The 18,968-nt window shown below is 37.5% G+C and overlaps 2 protein-coding genes across 2 annotated transcripts; one reads left to right on the forward strand and one right to left on the reverse strand.

The window, feature by feature from the left end:
• Positions 1-35: 35 nt before the first annotated feature.
• On the forward strand, positions 36-10,457 carry LOC307168922 (uncharacterized protein; the record flags this gene model as incomplete). Its single annotated transcript, XM_079889227.1, has 14 exons — positions 36-63; positions 673-802; positions 1,687-1,786; positions 1,863-2,851; positions 3,297-3,381; positions 3,799-3,999; positions 5,017-5,115; positions 5,775-5,835; positions 5,951-6,009; positions 7,775-7,876; positions 7,952-8,089; positions 8,509-8,593; positions 9,574-9,694; positions 9,788-10,457. 14 exons carry the CDS (start codon positions 36-38, stop codon positions 9,975-9,977), a joined length of 2,388 nt encoding a protein of 795 aa, XP_079745353.1. The 3' UTR covers positions 9,978-10,457.
• Positions 10,458-11,927: 1,470 nt separating this feature from the next.
• Positions 11,928-13,696, reverse strand: LOC307169056 (putative tubulin polyglutamylase TTLL2). The gene has a single exon (XM_079889444.1). The coding sequence runs from the start codon at positions 13,691-13,693 to the stop codon at positions 11,939-11,941; it is 1,755 nt and encodes a 584-aa protein (XP_079745570.1). The 5' UTR covers positions 13,694-13,696; the 3' UTR covers positions 11,928-11,938.
• Positions 13,697-18,968: the final 5,272 nt, after the last annotated feature.

Genomic DNA, 18,968 nt, shown 5'->3' on the forward strand with positions numbered 1-18,968 from the left:
TTCAAGTCTCTACCTGTTGAGAAGTTAAATGCCTGATGTCACGAACTGCTTTGAAAAAGACAAGTACAGTCATCAAAGACAACTGAAGTTTAAATCTTTTAAAGAGCACTCAGTGAGCGTGCATTGATAGAGATCAAGTGTCAGGAAGGTTGACAGTGGACAAAGCAAACAAACATAAAAAAAATAAATAAATAAAAAAAGTCTGCTAAAAATGCAAAGATCAAAATAAGAACTGAGCATATTTAGGCAGGACAATAGTGGGCGTGTTGACTACACCATGCATGTTATAACAAATGTACATGAAAAAATGTGAAGGTTATTGATATTCTTTTCTAAACACCCTTTTATTAGATCTATTTAGTGGCTTGTCCAGACAAGCTTGAGCAGATATGTGAAAGAAAAAAAATAGCTGAAGGGCAAGTATTGCCTTTTATGACCTGTTTAAAAGATTTGCCACACCTTATATATTTGCACAGCAAGCCGATTTTTAGTTCACTATTACTAACAATGCAGACGTTAATTTCTAAAACTTTATATCTTGCATAAGGTTGGAAAGGTGAATTGCAGTACATTTGTTTCTCGAAGTTCAGGTTACCTGACTTCCCGTACACTAAACTATGCCAAGAAGTTGAGTCATCATAATATTACATGAGATCTGAATTTGTATTGCAGATGTTGCACAAGCAGCAGAGCTCAGATGCTTGTCTCCTATTGAAGAAGAGTCTTCAGAACCTGCACAAGACGACTGTCCTCTTAGCCCTTTCGGACTGAGGCAAGGTCTCCCACCAAACCCAGAGGAAAGGTATATGATGCAGAAAACATTTAGTTTTCACTCTAAATACTGACTGGATGAGCCACTTTTTAAGTTGTTGTCAAATTCTGAAACACACGTGACCTACATTAAATATAAAGTTAATTAATATAACTGACTCAATTAGCCTAATGACTTACTTGGTTGAAATTTGTATGATTAATTTAACTGTTTATTGATATTTATAATTATATTGCTGTTTTTTTTAAGTAAAAGCAATAAGCCATTCAAGTCACTTAAGAGGCTAATTAGTTTCATATACACTATCGTTCAAAAGTTTGGGTTAAGATTTTTTTAAAGAAATCTTATTCATCAAGGATGCATTAAATTGATCAAAAGTGATAGTTTACATTGCTACAAAAGTTTTCTATTTCAATTAAATACAGTTCTTTTGGACTTTATATTCATCAGAGAATCCTAAAAATAATGATCATGATTTCTATAAAAGTATTAATCAGCACAATTTTCTGAAGGATCATGTGACACTGAAAACTGGAGTAATGCTGCTGAAAATTCAGCTTTGACATCACAGGAATAAATTAATTACATTTTAAAATATATTGTATTGTAATAATGTTTCACAATATTGCTGCTTTTACTATGTTTTGACCAAATAAATGCAGCTTGGTGATTGGAGATATGCAGGGATTAACTTCCCACATCTTCCCACTGCACAAGGCATTGCCCTTTAACTGCCATCTTCCAACTCTCTTAAGCCATGTGCTCCACACATCATGTGACTCAGTGCATCATGTGACTCAGTGAATCATCTGACTCAGTGCATCATGTTCGTCACAAGTGTATAATAGAAGAATTTTGCAATATGTATAGTGTGAGTGCTGTAGAATTTAAAAAGAAATATAATTTTAACACAGGCCTATTCGACCAGGACTGAGAGAAGAGCAAAAAACATTTGAAGAGTTTGTTGAAGAACATCTAAAAACAGACCAGGCTGTTCTCCAATATGAGAATCAGGTATGAGCAGCATTTAAACTCTTAAACTCTTCTGCAGATTGAGTGTGTTCTAAGCATTATCCTTTCTGTTTCACAGGCTAGTACACAAATCAGAGGAGCAGAGAAGAGGAATTTTCTTCGTAAAGGAGAAGGAACATCTAAAATTTCGAAGGTTAAGGACTGCTCACTAAGTCTAAAGAGGAGATGCTCTATTAGTCCACAAATGATGAACATGAAGCCCAGTCAGCAGTCAGTACGACCCAGTGAAGAGATGCCAAATAGGAGCAGTCCTTCACTGAAGGGTGTGGGAAACCTCAGTGACCAAAAACCTGGCCTGGAAGACTCTCTAAAGAAGACCATTGCTCTACAAGACGATTATTTTTCATCAAACAACAAAGGGAAAGTCAAAGCTTTGACTGCTAATAATGCTAACAATGCAGTCTCACTTAAAAGTAAGCACAGGGAAAGAGTTGTAAGGAATTATGGTAAAACCAATGGAAGTAAGCCAAGTGGATCTGCTCCGACACAAAGCAGGAGTGTTGGCTTTAAAAAAGTTAATGACCACATTGTCAAAGTCCATGAGAAAAACTGTCTTACCAAAAACCACCGTCAAAGCGGACATACCAAAGAGACGTCTAAAGAAGTCAATTTAACCGATGAGGTGATGGAGTCACTGGCTCTTAGTGAATCTAACGACAGCTCTAGCAGCGAAGACGGACCCAATTCTCAGCCTCACAGTCCGTTTCCTCATTATCTTTCAAGGCACACGGATCACAAAGATCAGAGTCTGGATCTGTCGGATGGAGACTATGCTAGTGATGCCCCGAGTGAGACTCAATTCAATGAAGAACATCGCACTTCAACTCCTACGTCTAGTTCTTCAAGCTTCAGCAGTGATTCTGAACTCAAGAGCTTAGAGGGGTCTATGGCTAACTGCTCCAAGAAAACAGAAGAAAGAGGGATCTACTCTGATTTTAGACCACCTTCTGTTCCTGACACTCTCACAAAGACATTTCCAAAAGTCAAGGTTACTCCAGAAGGCATCGCACATGGCATGGAGAAAGAGAAACCACATACTTCAATCAGGTTTTGTAGAAAGATTATGACTTTGACCAATGTTTTGGTATTTTGAAGAGAAACTCTATATGCCCTGAAACCTAAGTCGTCACCTTCATTTATATAGCGCTTTTTACAATACAGATTGTTTCAAAGCAGCTTTACAGTGATAATAGGAAATGAATGCAACAAAGATTGTTTTGGCCCTACAGCAGCTCTAGAAGAAAGTCATTGTCTAGCTTAAGTACCCAGACAGAAACATAGTGTCGGCCCAGATCCGGCCCACATCTGGTACGTGTGATGTGGGCCTGATCTGGGCTGACACTATTTTGCTGTCTGGGTATGTTTTTGATTCATTCATTTCCATTTCATTAGTTATCAACTTAAGGGCCACGTACACAACATCGTTTTCAACTGAAAACAGAACATTTCTAAGTTTCTATCTCTGATTGAACATATTCCTGAATTTGACTAGGTCTGAGATGGAAGCGCATGGTTTCAAAGGAGAGGATGGCTGCAGACCTTTGCTCAGTATTACGAAAGAACTTCATGAACCTCAGGTAAAAACAAGACATTTTAGACCAAAGTTTCTTCCTTTTTCACATCACATCTCCATGTGTGACCTTGTAAAGAACCACCACTTTACTTCTTATACACTATTAAAATACAAGTTACAAAAGGGGGGTCTCGCAGCGATTTCATAGAACCATCATTTTGGGCTCCCCAAAGAACCTTTCAGTAAGTTGTTCTTTAAAGAACCATTTTTTTCTATATATAACTTTTTCCACTATAAAGACCCTTTCATGCAGTGGAAAGTTTCTATAGATGTCGATGGTTCTTCATGGAGCTATAGATGCCAAACAAGAACCTTTATTTTTAAGTTTTTTTTAGTATGTTTTTTTTTACATGGTTTTAATAGCAATATGCATTCAGAAAGTACTTCATATCATGTTTAAATCACTGTGCATTTACTGTAGGATCTGAGCCAGCAGATCTCATCTCTGAAGCAGCAGTTGATGGAGAGGGAGTCTCACTGGTCACAGGCCCACAGTCTCCTCCAGAGCCGTGTAGAAGCCCTCATCCGAGAGAACCAGGAGCTTCACAGCAGGTTTAATGTGAACAAGAGTTTACCCCAGGGCGCTGGTTCCTCTGCTCCTCATGCTGGATCATACAGCGCAGTGAGAGTAAATTCAAACCTTATTCAATAATGATCCACAGATTAAATATTTAGATTTAAACTATATTTTTATACACATTTATAAAAGCTACTTAAATGTCCTTATTGAACTAAAGCCAAATTCTGGCTTAATCTAAGCCCTGTCTGAAACCAGGCCATTAAGTTTTGTTTTCAGAGAAACATAACTAAATTTAAAGAGGTTTACAATATTTCCCAATATTGTACATTTTCCCTTTGCACTTTGAAGTTTATTTTTATTTATTGAAATACAATTTGAATATATAACTTTTATTTATTTATTTATTAAAATATAATATAGATGTCAAGTCTCCTATAATTTTGTTTTATTATAAGTGCCTTAGTACATTTGGCAATTTTGCTCAAAGGACATTTCTTATTTTAAGAATATTTAGATACTCTATATGGAAAGCAGGGCAGAATGAAAACGATCTTTTTGAATAAACGGTTGATTACACTTTTTTTAGACAGTCCACTTTAGACATTCTACTAACTATAATTAACTTTGCATCTACATGTCAACTAACTCATTAATTTGCAATTAATTTGCAACTAACTCATTAATTTGCAACAACATGTCAAATATCTCATTAATTTGCAACTACATGTCAACTATCTCATTACTTTGCAACTACATGTCATCTAACTCATTAATTTGCAACTACATGTCAACTAACTCATTAATTTCATTAATTTGCAACTACATGTCAACTAACTTTCATTAGTAGACTGTCAGGTTAGATTTAGTATAATATGTTGACTCGTAGTTGCAAAGTTACTTATAGTCAGTAAAGTGTTAGCAAATATTAAGCAGACAGTCTACTAATACTCGAATGACTGCTTGTTGACAAAGCAAAGTTACTTAAATGTTATCTCATATACCTAAATATTTAAACATGGAGGGCAATATTTCTCAGCAGGTTATGATCTATAATCAGAACAAAAACAAATATCTGTATTTATATATGCCTCAATGAATAACACATATGTTGTGCTTCAGTTTGAGAAAAGCAGAGAGGAACCACAGAAGACCCCTCGTGTTAGGAGCGCAACTCCAGCCTTTAACAAACCCACCATCCATAGGACACAACAGAGCGATGTTAGTATGCAAACATTATTAATGTGCATGGTCTTGCTATAAAATATTAATTATGAAAATATTCTTTTACTTTAAAGTCAATATTTCCTTTTTTATTTTTAGTCATTTGCTGTAAGGACCCATACAACTAGTTATAAACTCAATTGCTAAAGCCGTTGAGGTGTGTAATGTGTTCTCAAGTGCCCTTTAATCTCTTCAGAAATAATTCATGGTGGCTCTCAAAGCCCAGTGTCAGATAATTGACTCGGCTCTTTATAATTAATTCATGCTTGTGCAATGCATACCCATCTTCATTTCATACAGTGTAAGTGTTAAATCCTGATTTTATTTTGTAATTGTTTGCCATGTTCATAATTTATGAACACAAAGAGCTATTCAATTTAACGGAACAGAGAATAAATGCAGAATCACTTTCACATAATATATTTATTCAATCACTGTGCATATTGTTGTGACATGCATGATTAAGCATGCAGATCATCTGTATCATCATCTATTTGTTTGATTTATGTAAGTGAATAAATACATTTCCTTTTCTTTTTTGATATTTCAATGGATAACAGAACAAAAATGATATTTAGTGCAATACTGTTTATTGAAAGCATTTGATTTCAGTGTCTTTTTCAAGTTATTCTTGGTTCTTGTTATTTGATGGACAGGCAAATGGACACGCTTTTACCAAAGCTAACAGGATAACAGAATGCTCAGCCGACTCTTTGAGTAAGTATGTTTGCTTGTGCTTCATCTCTTATGAACTAAAATACAAGTTGTCATCACTGAATCTAAGCCTACTGTGTTCAACTCGCTATATGTTTGGTGTTATGTTTTTCAAAAGGAAAGAATTCTGCACTTTCCACTGACAGTCCACAGAACAATGGCATGAGTGGCGGAAAGGTATTTACTTTTCTCTTAAAGGCACAGTTCAGTTCCCGATGCAGGCAGTCAACATCAGTACTCTCAGAGCTTGAAGGAATTACATACACTTCTCAGAAAAAAAGGTACAAAAGCAATCACATTTTCAAAAGGTACACTTGTTCCTTTTAAATGCACCTCAGTGACAGCTTTTGTACCTTTTTTTCTGAGTGTATTTTATCCCATGTATCACTCATCAGTGATGCGCGGGTCAATGTATAAACAACCCGCACCCGACCGACGTTTTCAACTAACCCGCCCGCAACTCGGACCGCAAAAAGAAAAGTAGAAAATATTGTACCCGACCCGCTTCCTGACCCGCATTTTTGGACAGAGCGCAGAGCGGCATTTTTAAAAGGACGGAGCGTCGCCCTATTTCCCGCTCCAATTTCGCTCCGCGCACACCACGATTCTGAAGCATGCTCAGTCAAGCCTGACTCAGTCTTACTGTTGATGACTGCAAGATGGATTCTATTTTAAGTCAAAACTCGGCTCAATAATGGAGTTCAAAAAGTAGGCTACTTCAAAAAGGAAAATAAGAAGTCACAGGTGTAGGCTACTATAATATAAAACTAACTATATTGTGGTAGAAGAAAACGAATGTGGAGACATCATTCCAGTCAGTAAAGATTCATTTTGGAATCTAAAAAGACACATCTCTCGTAAACATGCAGTGTGATGTGAACAAGCTGGGAAGAAAGCAAAAGGTTAGCAAATTGAATATGGTAACCTGTAACAAAGTAAATTAAATATAGCGTAATATTCAAACAATTGATACAAGCCCATTTAAATTTTAATCCTGCGCGCTGCGCAATAGTTCAGTTATAAGAATGTTGGCCTAATAATTAGGCTAATTTAGCCTACTTTTAAAACGTTAATGTATATTTTTTCATATAAATAAATTATATATATTTATATACATTTTATTTATATTATTAGGCCCATTTATTCGTTTTATTTTACAGCAGTTTGTGTGTACAATGGATACGCCCATTTAAATTTTAATCGTGCGCGTTGCGCAAAAGTTCACTTATCAAAATTCTGGCCTTATAGTAGGCTAAATTTACTTTTAAAATTTGTATGTAGGCTATATTTTTGTTTATATAATTGTTATTTATATTATTAGGCCCATTTATTCGTTTAATTTTACAGGACTTTGTGTACGTAGGCTATATTCCTTCTTACATAGGCTAGGTCTAATTTGTAATTTGAAATAAAACATTTCTATTTGAAAAATGTTGTTGTTGCTCATTAGTTCTTTAGGAGGTAAGGCTGTGGTCTAAGCTAAAAGTTATATACATGTAGATTTATTTTATTTTATTTTTCGTTTTTTGGAGCGAGCGGGGGGCGATTTGAGTGGAGCGCGGAGCAAACTGCGTTGAGCGCTGAGCGATGATGAGCGGAGCGGCCTGATGTAGCTTTGAGCGGGGGAGCGAACATTTCCGTGAGCGATGATGAGCGGAGATTCTCACCGCTCCACTCCGCTCATATGCTCTCTTGTATAAATTACAAAGGTTTAATTGGCATCTTTATTACAAACGACCCGACCGACCGCGACCCGAATATCATTAAAAATATTTTTGGATGACTCGTAACCGCGGGTAACCGCGGGTGACCGCAGGCACCCGCTCATTTCGGATCAACCCGCGCATCACTGTCACTCATCATGACAGAATAGACTCTGACCCAGTTTCTATTATGAAATGTGCAATGTATCATAGTATCATAATGACGCTTTTGTTCACAGGGAAGTTTGTTTTATCATCATACTGACTGCAACGATGCACAAATGGCATCCCAGGCCAGAAAAAACAAAGTACGGGAGGAAACTCACTATCCAGATGGAAGAGTAAGGAGGGTGTTTTGCAATTAGAAATTTGAATCACGCATTATCTTCCAACCCTTTTTCAAAATGTTCTCTTAGGTAGAACGTCTTTTCTTGAACGGATGTCGTGTGATCACATTTCGCAATGGAACAAAGAAAGAGATTGGTGTTGACAAGTCGGTCACTGTTTCCTTCTTCAATGGAGATGTTAAACGCACGCTGGCTGACGGGACTGTGGTGTGTATCAAGGATGTCTATTCAAGTCTGTTCCCACATTTACTGCTGCTGTATTGCAACATTTCAAAATTCACTAAATATTTTGTGGACATTCACCAGAATATTTGCATGTTCCTACAGGCTTAAGCTTTGATTTTTGTTTCCCGTAATTCACCACACCTTTTGTCTTTGTTCCTGAATTTGTATTTTTCAGATAGTCTTCAGATTAGGGTTTTTCACAGGTTTCAAAATGTCACTTATTTTTATTTTTATTTCATTTTGTATTTTGGTTTTCACTTTTAGTATGGTTTCCTTTAGATTTTTTTTTAGAAGTTTTTCCTTTTTATACCAATTTTTAAAAAAAATTTTTTTTTTTTAATTATTGTTTGGTTTTGCCATTTTAGTTTACAATTAACCTGTTTTAAATTCTGTTTATATAGATATACTACTATTGTGATGCTCAAACAACTCACTCAACCTATCCATCTGGTTTGGAGGTTGTACAGTTTCCAAACAACCAAAGAGGTTAGAAGAAAACATGTTCTTTTGTTGACATACACTGTAAAAAAAAATGAAAAATATTTCTAACTATTGGAGTACATTACTATTTCAGTCTTTCGACTTCAACATTTCATGTTTAATTCAACGTGTTTAATGCCAACTCACACTGCACAGACAACGCTGACCAACAGTGACAGACGCTTCGGTGGGTTTTGTCTGACCCAATGTCTGTTGCTTTTGGTCGGCGCTTGTTTTAATGTTTCCACGTTCAGTCTGCTTTTGTCGGGTCGTGGAATGTCTGAGAAATGACTCACTGTAATCTAGTGATTGTTGGCATTGGTCTGCGTCTGTCAGTGCAGTGTGACCCCAGTGAAAAAACCTATACCAAAATGTATTTAAAACACATTTATTTCATACTACAAATCCATTAACAAATTTACTGATATATCGCTTGAGACTTACAGATATAAATATTATAATTAAACTTTATTTGGAGTACTTCTTTATTGAAACATATTATTCTCAATATTAAGCCTAAAATGTGTTTTAATATCACTATTAGTAAGGATAGTATGACCTCTGTATAATATCAGTCTTTAAATGCAAGATATTTTAAAATTTTAGCACAATCATATATACTTAAGTATATCTTTAGTTGTACTTCAATATTTCCGGATAACTAAAGTACATTAAGTACAAAATTAGTTTCCAATTTAGTATCCAATTTAGCAGACTTTAAGTATATCAATTTAGTATACTAAATGTACAATTGCAGGGTATTTGTATTAAGTACATAAATGTATTTGTAGTATACTTAGCTTAAAATAAATGTATTTCAAAAATATTTTGGTATATTTATTTTTCACTACAGGAATTAGCCTTTACTTGCGGTTTCTTTGTAATTATTTGTCTACTAGCACTTTCTAAGTGAATGTATTTTAAAAATGTCAGGGTAATTTGAATTTGGGATTATAAATGTCTGTTTAAATGTTACATTTCCCTAGAAAAACACCATCCTGATGGCACAAGGGAAATATCCTTCCCGGATGGCACCGTCAAGATTCTCCACTCCGATGGTCGAGAGGAAAGCATTTTTCCAGATGGAACTATTGTCAAGATATCACAGTAAGATGAATGTCTGCCTTTCCTGTTTGTTGGTTTGTTTCCTTCATTTTTCTGCTGCTTTTTTATTTACTCTCTTACACACTGCTTCCACAGACATGGTGAAAAGATGGTGGAGTTTACTAATGGGCAGAGAGAGATCCACACTTCACTGTACAAGAGGAGGATGTTCCCGGATGGAACCGTTAAAACTGTCTATAGGGATGGGAGACAAGAGACAAAGTTCTCATCTGGGAGGGTTCACATTAAGAACAATGAATGTGTCCTTATAATGGACAAAAAGTGAACTTCTAAAAACTATTTTCATTTTATTTATTTGTCTTTGATCTGAACATATCAATAAACTGTAAATGACAATCGGGTGAACTAAGCCTGCCTATTTTTACATGTGCTGTCAGCAGGCGTCTTGTGTTGCTAAGAGTTTCTCTCAGCATGAACACATCTGATTAGTGAAGACCCTCTGACCTAGTCGTGACATTGTACTACATTGCAACTCTCCGGTTTCAGTAGAGGAACATTCCTAAAATATTAAGGGAGAGCTGGGATAAATATCTTATATAAGCATTATATAAGATGTGTTTCGTGTTTGAAAATGTTTTTGTATTGTCTAATCGTAGCATGTACACTAATTTTCAAAAGTCTGGGTCAGAAAAATTATAAATGTAATTTTAAAAATGAATACAGTTCATTTAAATTGTAATAATAGTTCATAATATTAGTGTTTTACTGTATTTTTGCATAACTAAATGCTGCCTTGGTGAGCATTAAAAGAAAAAAAACATTAGAAAATACACAAGTGAGTTTAATTGTCATATGTAACAATTGCTAACATGTCAAAGATGTTTAAGGCAAAAAGAAAATTCTGTCTAAATTATTAAAAAAGCTATTATTATATGTGCAAGTGCGATATACAGGTGCTGGTCATATAATTAGAATATCATGAAAAAGTTGTTTTATTTCAGTAATTCCATTCAAAAAGTGAAACTTGTATATTATATTCATTCATTACACACAGACAGATATATTTCAAATGTTTATTTCTTTTAATTTTGATGATTATAACTGACAACTAATGAAAATCCCAAATTCAGTATCTCAGAAAATTAGAATATTACTTAAGACCAATACAAAAAAAAGGATTTTTAGAAATGCTGGCCAACTGAAAAGTATGAACATGAAAAGTATGAGCATGTACAGCACTCAATACTTAGTTGGGGCTCCTTTTACCTGAATTACTGCAGCAATGCGGCGTGGCATGGAGTCGATCAGTCTGTGGCACTGCTCAGGTGTTATGAGAGCCCAGGTTGCTCTGATAGTGGCCTTCAGCTCTTCTGCATTGTTGGGTCTGGCGTATAGCATCTTCCTCTTCCCAATACCCCATAGATTTTCTATAGGGTTAAGGTCAGGCGAGTTTGCTGGCCAATTAAGAACAGGGATACCATGGTCCTGGTAGCTTTGGCACTGTGTGCAGGTGCCAAGTCCTGTTGGAAAATGAAATCTGCATCTCCATAAAGTTGGTCAGCAGCAGGAAGCATGAAGTGCTCTAAAACTTCCTGGTAGACGGCTGCTTGGACCTCAGAAAACACAGTGGACCAACACCAGCCGATGACATGGCACCCCAAACCATCAATGACTGTGGAAACTTCACACTGGACTTCAAGCATCTTGGATTGTGTGCCTCTCCATTCTTCCTCCAGACTCTGGGACCTTGGTTTCCAAATGAGATGCAAAATTTGCTCTCATCAGAAAAGAGGACTTTGGTCCACTGTGCTTTATTAAATCCAGAGTCAACGCAGCCGTCTACCAGGACATTTCCAGAGCACTTCATGCTTCCTTCAGCAGACAAGCTTTATGGAGATGCTGACTTCATTTTCCAGCAGGATTTGCACCGGCCCACACTGCCAAAATAACCAAAACCTGGTTCAATGACCATGGTAACACTGTGTAATTACTGTGTGATTTCATGTAATATTCTAATTTTCTGGGATCTTGATTTCGTGGGTTTCATAAGCTGTAAGCCATAATCATCAAAATTATAACAAATAAAGGCTTGAAAGATCTCATTTTGCATGTAATGAGTCTATATAATATATTAGTTTCACCTGTTAAGTTGAATTCTTGAAATAAATAAACTTTTTGATGATATTCTTATTATATGACCAGCACCTGTATGCTCTCCCCATTTGTCTTGTCTTGTAAGAGATTACTAGGCTAATCGTTGAAAAAATTAGGCCTACTTAAACCATTTTACGTAGTTTCTGAATTTGAGGAGTAGCATTCGCTGAGAAGAGGTGGATCTTTTGGCCCCCAAAGCAGAGACTCAAATTTGTCCCTGACAACATTACAACTCTGACTGCTGTCCGCCTTTGTCCTCTTTTTTTCGTTAAAGGAAGATCCCAGTCTTTTCGTGAGTTTACGGACCTCATTCACAATAGCCTTAACATCCACTTGGTCCTGAGAGGCTTTCCACGTAGCCTCATTAAAGGGAAACGTCAGTATGAAGTCTCCAACACGACAAGGAGGGATGTCTCTGTCCTGAGTCCTGCGGTTCCATGGGATGGTTGGGGATTTGAGTTTATGTATGTGAAGAGAAGGCAACTTGAATGTGGAAGATGGTGTATTTATGTGAGACTGCCTCGTACTGTTAAGCATTGTGAGTTTTAGGTTATCAGAATCCACCTCAACGTGAATTTCCTCCAGCTTCTGTGGAGCCTTTTCATGTCCACTGGACATTGTGGATTTTGAAATGGGGCGAGAAGCATACCTGCTGTTATTTCTAGCACAATCATCCACAGAACACAACACAGTGTCTTGAGAACTTGAAGAGGTTGAGATAGACTGATTCCAGCTTCTCTTGCCTGATGGAGTAGCATGCAAAGTTTTGGGTAGCAGAGGAATTTTTGGCTGTAAATACCATCTACCTGATCTTGTATATCTCTTTCTGAGGTCTTCCTTCTGTCTGAAACCATCCATCATCCTGTAATTCATCAGGTCGATTATATCATTGATAAGCCCTTTCTTGACAGTTACATCAGCAGGGCAGTCCAATGAAAGCGCCGGACTGTGGTTGACTTCCAGAAGCCACGGTTTGTAGCTGGAGTCGATGAGGATGTCAAACCCTAACAGTTCCAGACAATTGGGGTTGGAGGGAATGCAAGGAACGGCTGCGAGCAGAGTCAACGTGATGATATTGCTGATCCTGTGCCAAAGGAGAAGTTCGTTTACATCTTGTTTGTGAAGAAAGCTGCGGAATTTGCTCATGGTCCACTTGCATCCTCGGCCAACTCGCTCTTTGTCCATGGCGTAGCACAATCCGAACTTATTGATGCTGGTGTTCGTCAGGTGAGAGTATAGGTTGTCTAAAGAAGCAAGGTTGTACTTTTCTGTCGCGAAACGCACTAGGCCTTCCTGGTGCATGTAAATTACAAGAGGACAGAAGCTCTTTACGCAAACGTAAATGCGGAGATCAAACTTGTAGCCTGAAATGAGAAGCGGGTTGCTGACGTATCTTTGTATGATTACTGAAGAGTCGTAGACCAAGTCCTTGATATCTTTAAACAGAAATATACCTCTTCCTCTCGACAGGTGAACAGGCTTACAAATCCAGTAGCAAGACTTCCCTCCATCAGTGGTGCGATTCTTAGTGTACACCCCTAGAAACTTTGTGTATTCGTTTGGCAGTATGAAAGCAGCAGGGCTGAAGTCATACAAGGCTGCGCCGAAAGCGCTCTTCATTCTTCTCAAATGTCGTGCTAGATAGTCCTTGTGCGTAATGTGGGTCATTTTGAGATGGTGGTTCAGTCTCTGCCAGGGCAGGATGTTTTTGTAGTCAGAGTTTCGGAAGCCAGAGGATCTCCAGTAGAGGTTCCAGTCTCCTTCCTCCTGCCTGTCTTCATCATACTCCTCCCATCCTCGCTCCAGCAGAACCTCACGCACCACCAGCGGAGCTCCTCCATGCAGTCGGAACACCAGAGGAGCAAAACCACGTTCCTTTTCGGCCATAGAGAAGATCCCAGAACCTCCAAGAAATGATGGGAAATAGGAGAAATCACATTTAATTATCCGTTGGATAGTCATTTGGACAGTAATGTAAACAGCCTCTTAATTACAAGACACGTGACTCGTTACAAATGCAGGCCGTGAGATATATATGTCTATATATAGGAATAGCGACTGTCTTAAAGAGCAGCTTACATTGTAAGCCCACCGAAATACAACAAACATTTTATAAAAGAGTTCTCTGACTTCTTGGCCAGTATCATGACAGACTATGACAGAGTTTTAATTGTTGGTGATTTTAATGTACATGTTTGTTGTCCCTCCAAACCACTTACTAAAGATTTTTTAGATATGATTGATACTTTTAACTTTATTCAACATGTCAGTGGACCCACACAGGAACAGGGGCACACGTTAGATCTTGTGTTATCCTATGGTTTGCCCATTTTGAATATTCAGACACAGGATGCTGTATTTTCCGATCACATGCCGGTTTTATTTGATTTTAACTTGTCTTGTCTTAAATCTAAACCAAATGCCCCTGCACGCCTAAGGCCGTGTGTTTAAGCCGACCACTGCTGCTCAGTTTTCTTGTGTCTTTCAAAAGTCGTCTCAGTTTGATACCGGTCTCGTAGCTGACACAGAGAAATTAACTTCTTCCTTTCTCTCCACATGTGCTAGCATTCTTGACATTGTTTCTCCTTTAAAAGTTTTGCGCCCCAGACCTAAATCTGAGCCATGGTTTAATGACACTACCCGTGCAGCAAGGAGAGCAGAGCGTCGGTGGAAGAAAGACAAGCTTTATGTCTTTTATGAAATTTTAAAGGAAAGCTGGAGAACGTATCAAAAAATAGTAAAAGCTGAAAAAACTAGATATCTAAAAGAAAAAATTGTCCAAAATTGAAACAAACCACGTGTCCTTTTTAAAAGTATTGATTCAATTTTAAATTCACCCCAATCCTCTTGTTTAGAAGCTTCTTCTGAAGTCTGTGAGAATTTTGTACACTATTTTTTAGACAAGATAGAGCTCATATTACCCCACCTGTATCAAACCCCTCTGAAATGCTGACCTGTTTTACAGTGTTTGACCAGTTTGAGCCTGTGTCGCTTTCTTGCCTCAATAAATTAATTTTACTGCTTAATCCCTCAGTATGTCCCACGGACATTGTCCCCCCTCGCCTTTTTAAGGAGGTCTGGACCACTATAGTGCCAAATGTCCAAAAAATGATTAACAGTAGTCTGACTTCAGGAATTGTCCCAGCTTATTGCAAGGAGGCAACTGTTGTACCTCTAATTAAAAAGCAAAATCTGGACACTACTATTTTAGCTAACTACCGACCGATATCAAAGCTTCCTTTTATTTCTAAAATCTTAGAAAAAACTGTTTTTGCACAATTACAATCCTATTTAGATACAAATGGTATTTTAGAAATTTTTCAATCTGGTTTTAAAGCTTTTCATAGTACCGAGACTGCACTTTTAAGAGTTTTTAATGATCTTTTATTAACTACAGACCGTGGAGACTCAGTTATTCTTGTGCTTTTAGACCTTACTGCTGCTTTCGACACAATTGATCACGCCATTCTTATCTCTCGCCTAGAGCACTGTGTAGGCATCCGAGATACTGCCCTGCAGTGGTTCAGATCGTATTTATCTGACCGATTTTTTTCTGTAAAACTTGGTGACTCTGCATCATCTATCGCCCCCCTTCTCTGTGGAGTCCCTCAAGGCTCAGTTCTTGGACCACTACTGTTCTCCTTGTACCTTCTCCCTCTTGGAAATATTTTTAAAAGACATGGTATTTCCTACCATTTTTATGCGGATGACTCGCAATTCTACTTACCACTGAGAAGAGATGCAAACGGTTCCCTGACTCCGTTACTTGAATGTCTTTTAATTTTTTTTTATTTAAACGAAGAAAAAACTGAGATCATTGTGTTTGGACCCAGCCGAGTTTGTGACTCCACTCCTGTAAACCTTGGGTCCCTGCAGCAATATGTAAAGCCAGTAGTTACCAATTTAGGCATTAAAATTGACAGTGAATTTAAGCTTGACAAGCAGATAAACATGGTGGTTAAATCCTGTTTTTATCAGTTGAGGCTTTTAGCCAAAATTAAACCTGTTTTATCTTTTAATATTTTTGAGCAAGTGATGAACACATTACTCCTATTTTGGCCTCGCTCCACTGGCTCCCTGTATATTTTAGAATACATTTTAAGATTTTAATGTTTGTTTTTAAGTCGCTGAATGGGTTGGCACCTCAGTACATTTCAGAGCTCCTGCACATTTACACCCCGTCAAGGTCACTGAGGTCCGGTGATCAGCTGCGGCTGAATGTGCCCAGGACCAGGCTGAAGACCAGAGGCAACCGCTCTTTTTCAGCAGTTGCTCCCAAATTGTGGAATGATTTACCGCCACACATTAAAGTTGCGCTCACCCTCCACACTTTTAAATCTTGTTTAAAAACATATTTTTATTCCCTGGCTTTTGATTCACCATGAGAGCTGCTGTGGTCTTCGTTGTCGCTGTCATTGTTGATGTTATTTTATTTATTTTGTTTGTTTTTTGTCTTATAATTTTATCTCTGTAAAGCACTTTGGTAACCTTGTTGTTTGTTTAAATTGTGCTATATAAATAAAGTGGATTGGATATATATATATATATATATATATATATATATATATATATATATATATATATATATACAGTGAGGAAAATAAGTATTTGAACACCCTGCTATTTTGCAAGTTCTCCCACTTGGAAATCATGGAGGGGTCTGAAATTGTCATCGTAGGTGCATGTCCAATGTGAGAGACATAATCTAAAAAAAAAAATCCAGAAATCACAATATATGATTTTTTAACTATTTATTTGTATGATACAGCTGCAAATAAGTATTTGAACACCTGTCTATCAGCTAGAATTCTGACCCTCAAAGACCTGAGGTCTGCCTTTAAAATGTCCACCTCCACTCCATTTATTATCCTAAATTAGATGCACCTGTTTGAGGTCGTTAGCTGCATAAAGACACCTGTCCACCCCATACAATCAGTAAGAATCCAACTACTAACATGGCCAAGACCAAAGAGCTGTCCAAAGACACTAGAGACAAAATTGTACACCTCCTCAAGGCTGGAAAGGGCTACGGGGAAATTGCCAAGCAGCTTGGTAAAAAAAGGTCCACTGTTGGAGCAATCATTAGAAAATGGAAGAAGCTAAACATGACTGTCAATCTCTCTCGGACTGGGGCTCCATACAAGATCTCACCTCGTGGGGTCTCAATGATCCTAAGAAAGGTGAGAAATCAGCCCAGAACTACACGGGAGGAGCTGGTCAATGACCTGAAAAGAGCTGGGACCACCGTTTCCAAGGTTACTGTTGGTAATACACTAAGACGTCATGGTTTGAAATCATGCATGGCACGGAAGGTTCCCCTGCTTAAACCAGCACATGTCAAGGCCCGTCTTAAGGTCTGCCAATGACCATTTGGATGATCCAGAGGAGTCATGGGAGAAAGTCATGTGGTCAGATGAGACCAAAATAGAACTTTTTGGTCATAATTCCACTAAACGTGTTTGGAGGAAGAAGAATGATGAGTACCATCCCAAGAACACCATCCCTACTGTGAAGCATGGGGGTGGTAGCATCATGCTTTGGGGGTGTTTTTCTGCACATGGGACAGGGCGACTGCACTGTATTAAGGAGAGGATGACCGGGGCCATGTATTGCGAGATTTTGGGGAACAACCTCCTTCCCTCAGTTAGAGCATTGAAGATGGGTCGAGGCTGGGTCTTCCAACATGACAATGACCCGAAGCACACAGCCAGGATAACCAAGGAGTGGCTCTGTAAGAAGCATATCAAGGTTCTGGCGTGGCCTAGCCAGTCTCCAGACCTAAACCCAATAGAGAATCTTTGGAGGGAGCTCAAACTCCGTGTTTCTCAGCGACAGCCCAGAAACCTGACTGATCTAGAGAAGATCTGTGTGGAGGAGTGGGCCAAAATCCCTCCTGCAGTGTGTGCAAACCTGGTGAAAAACTACAGGAAACGTTTGACCTCTGTAATTGCAAACAAAGGCTACTGTACCAAATATTAACATTGATTTTCTCAGGTGTTCAAATACTTATTTGCAGCTGTATCATACAAATAAATAGTTAAAAAATCATACATTGTGATTTCTGGATTTTTTTTTTTTAGATTATGTCTCTCACAGTGGACATGCACCTACGATGACAATTTCAGACCCCTCCATGATTTCTAAGTGGGAGAACTTGCAAAATAGCAGGGTGTTCAAATACTTATTTTCCTCACTGTATATGGGAATATATGTATATGTATATATATATATATATATATATATATATATATATATAAATATAAAGCACTAGTATCCCGGTCATTTTTCTGTCATCCTTTAGCTAGAGTTACATTAGCTATATGATCACGCTCTTGTTCAGTTTCTGTATATTTCCTACCTGTTAGACGGGCAGAAAGGGCACAGGTAAATATGAAGTTCACTTAAATTAAAAGTTTTTTTTTTTTTTAAGCCTTATCAATGTAAAAAAAAACATTGATAGCTTTCAATACACTGTAATGTTGAATGGCTATAATTAAAGTTTAAAATCGGGGGGAAACATCTATTTCATTGAGACATCAGTAAGTTAGCTGTATTAATATCAGTACTGGCCTTCATTTATAAAACTGTCTTTGTTGTTTCTACATTAATTTGGGAGATTAACTGTGAAATGATCACATTATAAAATATATCGTTTTAGTTTTCACCGAGTGTAGAGTATATAAATCACTCTTACCTGCCCGAGCTTTGTTGTCTGGGAGATCCTCTACACTCAGAGCTCCTGTCAGACAGGTTGTGTGGTTGTGGCTCCTTTTGTGTCCTCTGCTCTGGTCATCTTTCGTTGCTAGGAAACCTTTGAATGAAAGCGCGCCATGTGAGCTGCTGACATGATGCGAGTGTTATGTTGCGCGGTCAGAGCAGGTGACGTCACCATGCGTGAATAAGCGACATTTTCCAAACTTGGCTAAATATTTTATACACAAGTGTAAATTTAGTAAGAGTAAGCCTTTCTTAAACCTTTTTCTTATACTGTGTATCTGATTTCTGATTCTTCTAATGAAAACTGTGAATCCTTTAAAAATGTAGCCTTCATTATTTTCTTGCTCCCTTGCATATAGGCTAATATTTTTGTATTTTATAATAATAGTAAAAGGCCTACTAATAATACAATTTGAAAATATATTTTTTTTCCTAAAAAAAATAT

Source organism: Squalius cephalus, assembly GCF_949319135.1.
Source record: "Squalius cephalus genome assembly, chromosome: 12".
In the NCBI taxonomy this organism is placed as follows: Eukaryota; Metazoa; Chordata; class Actinopteri; order Cypriniformes; family Leuciscidae; genus Squalius; species Squalius cephalus.